The sequence below is a fragment of the Gavialis gangeticus genome, unplaced genomic scaffold, assembly GCF_001723915.1.
Source record: "Gavialis gangeticus isolate Ggan-Ray unplaced genomic scaffold, GavGan_comp1, whole genome shotgun sequence".
Taxonomy (NCBI): domain Eukaryota; kingdom Metazoa; phylum Chordata; order Crocodylia; family Gavialidae; genus Gavialis; species Gavialis gangeticus.
Window position 1 is genome coordinate 15,290,441 of NW_017729009.1, and position 6,758 is coordinate 15,297,198.

Genomic DNA, 6,758 nt, shown 5'->3' on the forward strand with positions numbered 1-6,758 from the left:
TTCCGCCCCCTCCTCCCTCCCATTCTCTGCACCTTAGCCTCCCAACCCTCCTCTGTGCGCCCCGCCTCTGCCCTCTACCCTCCCTCCCCCCAGCCCCAGTGCTCCAAGACTGCAGGGCTTCCTGCCCTTTTCTCTGCTTGCCAGCCAGTTGGGGGCAGGTTGGTTTGCAGTGAGCCCACCAAAATCACGAGGCCTGCCATTTTTCAAAGCACCCCCCAAATTACCGGTTTCCATGAAAACTGCACAGGCGCAAATCCAGTAGGTCCCTAACCATAATATACAGTTGAATAGGTGAATCCAGAGCTGGAGTTTGTCCCTGAAGAGAGAGTGCTACCAGCCACATCTTCATGGAGAAAGCACACAAAACTTTCTGACATCAGCAAGACAGTACTGGATGGAGAAAGTGCATAGGAAACCTGGCATAAAAACCCAATCCCAAACATGGCACCATGCCCCAACCACAGCCAAAGTCAATGAACCACGGAAAACTTGCCCCAAGCCGGCATGAGGGAGAACAACCCAGCCCAGCCACATTCTGCTGTGGGATCAGCACCACAGCCCAGCTCCCCAAAACAGAAGGGGCCAATTTTAAGAGCACTCAGGTTCCAAGCTCATATGAATTGGTCACTGCAATGGGAACAAGGCTAAGACCTGGCATTTTGTTTTCCTGGATTCCTTCTTTCCTCTTCTCCCTCCTACTATCTTTCTTCTTGATTAGGATTCAGCTGGGGCAGGGTTAGAAGGGCTCTCAAAGACAGTGCAAGATTCCCCACTTGCAGCAAGGAGGCAGCAGACATTAAGTAAACTCAAGTGACTCCTGGTCACTGGGACTCAGAATTCTTTGGCTCTTTGCATCTTGGTGCTACTGGTTTACCTTTGTCAGAAGGGATTAAGTAGCAGATGAATAAAGAAGACGAATTGGTTTGGCAAAGAGAGATAACCCAACTTCAGGACTGTACATTGGCGCACCAAGAACTGAAGGAAGGGACCAAACAAGCATGCAGACAATGCACTGTGGTGGTCTCAGCAATGTTATCAACAATGCAAGAGACAAATCCTCAGATCATTTAATCCTTTTATAAAATGTAATTTCTAAAGCAGGTGTATGCATGGGGTTCACTTCTTGATACCCTAACACCACTTTTGCAGCATAGTTAAAATCAAGGGATTTTTCTTACGTTCAAGCAGCACCACGCTTCTTCCCCCTCCATCATATTTCTTCCATTCTACTCCTATTCTCAAGAGCTCCATGCTCCCCAATATGTCTCCTTTTACTCCCTGGATTCCAAGATGCTCAAGACACAACTCACTAAATTTCCAGAGGCCAATATCTCCCATTCTTCTTCCACTCTAGGATTTCTGAAGACACTTTAAAGGATAAGGGGATTAATGATTTGGAATCTCTGAGAAGCTTTTTGCTACATTATTTTTATACAGCATTTCAATTTATCCTTACATGGTTTTAAATTTTTTGTAAATAGCTGAGGCTCTATTAGTTCAAAAGAGAAATATTGTCCAACACAAGGCTCAATTATCAAGAGATGTGTGTTGGCTTTTGTAAAGGAAACAGCAGACAGCAAAGACTTTTGGCTCCCTATGCTAGAAGCATCCATTTATATTAATCAATTTTTGACTGGGAAATGTTTTCCATTTCAGTCCTTGGGACAAGTTCTTCACTGAAGTTAACATTCAGCACATAAGCAATAGTTTTCATTTTCAAAGTACTCCGCAAACAATAATCTTCTGCCCTCCCACAAGATTGCCTCATTATACAGATGGTAGAAGTGAGGCAGAGGTTAATGGCTTCTTTAAGTGTACAGGGAGAGCTACTAAGCTTAAAAAAGGTTCCTGGCTCCCTAGCTTAAAGTAGAAGTGGAACAATTCCTTTTTGTTCCCTTAAAAAGTTTTCATCACAAATTATCAAAATGGTGCGTGGTCTCCTAATAACAATGGAGCTACATTCTTGCTGGCAACAAACACAGCCTGTGGTTTTATTTTGCATTTGTCTTCACTCACCCGTAACGGCATCATAAAACTCTTCTTCACTATTCATCCTTCAGTATGAAATTTCTGCACCAGTCTGGCTTCGTCTAATGCATCGTTGTGCCAGATTTAGAGATTAAATGTTCGTGTGCTGTGGAATGCTTCCTGCGTAGATACCAAGTCACTCTGGAAGATCTGTTTGAGAAGAAAATGAAAAAAATTAGTGTTTTCACTTTATTTTGGAAAGAACTAAAAAGTACGTAAAACCTTCATCTTCTCCATCTCTGCACAAGTGTAAGCCTAAACACTTGAATCTTTGTGTTTGCATCTACTAGCATTTAAGAACAACTGGTGGGTGGAGAGAGAGATAGTAAGTAGTTTTCTTTAGCAGCAAAAAGAAATTATTCTTAAGATGAGAAATACAGCATCAATTCCTTTAAGAAATTGTAGAAGAGCTGAGGGAAGAGATACCCAGTAAACAGTTGCCTTTAAAAACAAATCATTCTAAGATGGGCAATGCAGCACCATTTATCTATCTGCTGTAAGGAATAACAGAAGGATGCATCTGCACTTCCACTTTCTCCCTGTGATAGGATATATGAATTTCAGGCACACACAAGCCAAACCATATGCTGTCTATTGCCTTGATGTTTAAAGCATTTGGGGAAAACAGTTCACTCTGCAAGCTACAAAGAGAGAGAGATTCTAATCCATTTTTTAATTTACTTGCATGTACTTTAAAAATGTGGTCAGAAGGGAAGTCAGGTCTCACACAGAGGATGGAAGTAAGTGAAGGAAGATCCACGAATGTGTCAGACAGAAGAAAGATTGTTCACTCTGGAGAAAATGAAAGCAGCACCCCTCACAACCAACTCTGGAGGGAGCAAGGAAGAGAGTTACTCTCAGTCACCATCCCAGAACCTCGCTGCTGTCAAAACGCAGAAAGACTTCTAGGTCATGTAACCTGTTTCACTCTCTGGGGGCATGGAAAGGAGAGCAGTTTGTCAGCCACTGTTACAACGGACCTTGCACACACTGGCTCTAAATTAGGATAGAATCAGCTGTCTTTGGGTAGCAATCAGGGCTCATGGTAGAGTTGATATCTCTTATTAGACCAACAAGATTTTTGCAAAAAAAAAAAAAAAAATGTCTTTAATTGCGACCTTTTGGGCACAAACATCCTTCATCAGGCATTGGATAAAAGACTGTAAAAATTTCTCCTGGGTAGAAATGAAAGTTTATGTATTTACCAAGCAGGAAGCAACTGTGACCACCTGAAACCTGAGATAGTGCTCCTGCCTTGGTCCAAAGCAATTTGCATCATCACAGAGCCTCAAAAGAGAACTGAGAGACTCCTTACCAGCTAAGAACTGCCTGCCCAGAAGAGCTTTCTATCTACTGACTCCTCTGTGAAATCCTAGAAAATATGAACTTTCATTTCTACCCAGGAAGACTTTTACAATCTTTTCTCTGATGCCTCATGAAGGGTGTTTGTGCCCAAAAGGTTGCAATTAAAAGACATTTTTTTTGCAAAAATCTTGTTGGTCTAACAAAAGATATCAGTTCTACCATGAGCCCAGACTGCTTTTTCCTCTAGTCTACACCAATACAGCTACAGCCCAGATACCTGTCCTTGGGTAGTGAATTTGAAGGGAAACAGTGCCATTCTCTCCCACACGCTGCAGCCAAGCCACAAATACATAAACTCACCACACAGATTATAAATTTATCCCAGGTGCTGTGTGTTATGTATCCAAAACGTTCTCACTTCACTCAACATCATTTTAGTCAAAGCAAAAAAAACAGCACTTAATTGAGAAGTTTCCATAATCATGAGTGCGCTCGTCCAAGCATCCGTTAAGTAATCAAGCATGTACTACATTACTGCTGTATACTGGCACTACATCATCCTCTAAACCAGTGGTGCCCAAACTTTTTTGATCGCGCACCCCTATCAGTAGAAAATTTGAGCATGCACCCCCAACATATGTATATTTATATAAATAGAAGTTCTAATATTTTCTTCCCACACCCCAATGGATAGTCTTGAGCACCCCACTTTGGAGACCACTGCTCTAAACAAGTTGGAATGAGAAATCCCGATTATTCCTGGCCATTATACTCCCTTCTTCATCTTATGCAATAGTAGCAGTTTTCTAGGAATAGTCTCACTCAGGCCAGTCATTCCATTCTAACAAAAGCTCCTGACATCCTATCCATGGCCATAACTTGCCTTATCCTGAGATATTTATTTCCCTGTCACATAAGATTTGGTTCCTGCAATGGCTCCAACTGCCTTTCAAACCCCTGTATCTTGTTTTTCAGAAAGAAACAGTCTGTGTGCAGGGACTTCCTCTCGCTCTTCCTTCAGAAAGAGTAACTTCTGCTGTGGAAACATTTTAGCCCAGTAGCATCCCGTGTCCCATTTAGCTGTCAAAGGCTTTGCTCTCTTTCCCGAAGCTTTCCCTCCTATCTCTCACTGTTGAGTCTTGGGCCTTGATATCCATCTTCGCATAACCCAATACTCAATACTCACAATCACCCCTTACAGCCTCCACAAAAGTTTTAAAGGTGACACACCCTTAGCACGGTTTATTTATAGTGTCTTATCACTAAGTTCAAAACTCGTGGTAGCTGCTGATTTTTTATGAAGCGATTACAACAGAAATTAAACAAGTCAGACTACTTCTCCCTTCTCTCTTTTCCTGTGTTTTGCTCCCTTGCCTAGTCACTGGCCTTTATACCTGCTGTAGCTCCACTGGTTATCAACTGCTCACAGCTACCAGCTGCTCAGTGCTATCAAACAAAGTCTCAAAACATGGCCAAGCTGCAGTCGGTATTTTCAGACTGTTGTGGAAATGCAAGAAGGCACTGAGCAAAATGCAACAGCTCACTATAAAAAATAAATCAATCCAAGGGCAAAATTCAATGAAGCCAAGTACACAGGATGAAACTTCACTAAGAGCAGAAAGAAACTTCACTATTGAAATGTGAAGGGCCAACAAAAGGCCGTAAAGAAGCCTCAGCCCACTAGAAGCAGGAGCTGAACTACGACTGAGTTTACCTTAAATAATCCCTCTCTACACCCCACAACTTTAGCAATATCTGTGTTTACTATCTGAGAGAGAGTAAGACAGTTTCATTTATATCACAAGAAATCAAATGCAAATTTCAGTATTGTCACACACATACAACTCGAGAAGGCAATAAAAAGCAGTGATGGAAATTACTTTAACCTATAATTTCCAGTCCTCTTACTGTATCGGGTGCTTTCCAAAAAAAAAAAAAGAAGAAAAAAGTAGTAATGTATAAGTGTAACATGCATTACTTCAGGAACCTTAACTGCAAATCTCCCAAATTTGTGTGGCAATAGAAAGGTTACTAACATAATATATTATTTTGCTAAACCCAGCAACATGTTACTTGGTGGTTTTATTTATTTATAATGTGAATATAATATGTTTATATATTGATATACAAACACACTTTCCTTATTATGAATACTCTCTTTCCTTGTGACCAAGTAAATAGAGTTTGTAGAAGTTCTTTTTTGTGAAGCATTCTCTCACTTTTTTGTATTGCCAGTGCCTAAACAGATGATCCTGGCTTAATGCCTACCTAGCTGGGATCATTTGAGCCCAGTTTTTTCTCCTGCCCTGGCAGGGGGTCGGACTTGAAGATCTATAAGGTCCCTTCCGACCCTACTTCTCTGATTCTATGATTTTGTATGACACACCTTGCTCAAGACCTTAATTAAATACACAAGTCAGAGACCTTTCAAAAAGTGATACACAAATTGTTAAATGTTTACACAGTGTGGCCTCCAGAGTCATTTTGCCCTGTACATACACAACCTGAAAGGTCAAAAAGGGAAGGCAAAGAAGAAATCTACATTTCAAATTAAATCCAGACCAAGTTTCCCCATAAAGGCCTTAGCATGCACATGAAAATGAACATAATTTATTTGCACAGTTGGGGGCATGAACAGGTACTTAGAGGGAAAATATTCATTTATATGTACCACTGTGTTCACTGCCTGAGCAGAGACTTGGGTCTCTAGACAACAGCTATGGCTCCAAGTCAGTAACTCAAATTATTTTAAAACTTCTTCCTGCAGTAAAACAAACCAAAATAAAAAGGTTCTCACATCTGTTGCAAACAGCATGCCTGTCAGCTCGCATCCTGCTCTCATCCAGGTACTCTCTCTTAATCTGACTCTCCTCCATGTTACTCTGTTCTTTGCCACACCTTTGCTCTCACCACTTCCCCACCCCTCCGACCCTTTTGCCATCCTCAATAGGTAGAATATGATCCTTATTCTGCCCCCATGTATGCAGCCTGCCTGAACTGTAAATGGGAGCGAACCATTACACACTGCATCACGTGTTGTCCTTCATGCTGCCCCACCCTATTTAGAATGTGGGTGTGTAACGTTTGCAAACAGGCACTACATACCCTGTGCTTGCTGCCCCTGTTCTTGGTATGGGGCCTTTTTTGTAAGATCAGTCTCTTTTAACAAGATAAAGACCTCTGCTGTCAGCACGTCATTAAAATAAGTAATAAGAATATATTTTTCTTCCACCAAAACAGATACGAGACATGGATGTGCAAAGTCTTCCAAGAGTATTTGTCGGCTGCAAACTGACACAGGTCTATTTGCCAGCAGCCCAGTACATCTGTGAACAGACCCCAATAGCATTTATTTTTTATATAAACCCCAAGACATAAGTTTCGGGGGGGGGGGGGGGGGGGGGGTTTTTTTTTTTGGGGAATTT

The 6,758-nt window shown here is 41.6% G+C and overlaps 1 protein-coding gene across 2 annotated transcripts in view; it reads right to left on the minus strand.

Annotated features, from left to right (window-relative positions):
- Positions 1–6,758, minus strand: part of OSBPL2 (oxysterol binding protein like 2) — a 68,467-nt gene that overhangs the window by 44,073 nt on the left and 17,636 nt on the right. For both annotated transcript variants that reach the window (XM_019510151.1, XM_019510152.1), the window contains exon 3: positions 2,017–2,178. In XM_019510151.1, coding sequence (XP_019365696.1) covers positions 2,017–2,053 — 37 coding nt within the window. In that variant the 5' untranslated portion in view covers positions 2,054–2,178. The remainder of the gene's footprint in view (positions 1–2,016; positions 2,179–6,758) is intronic.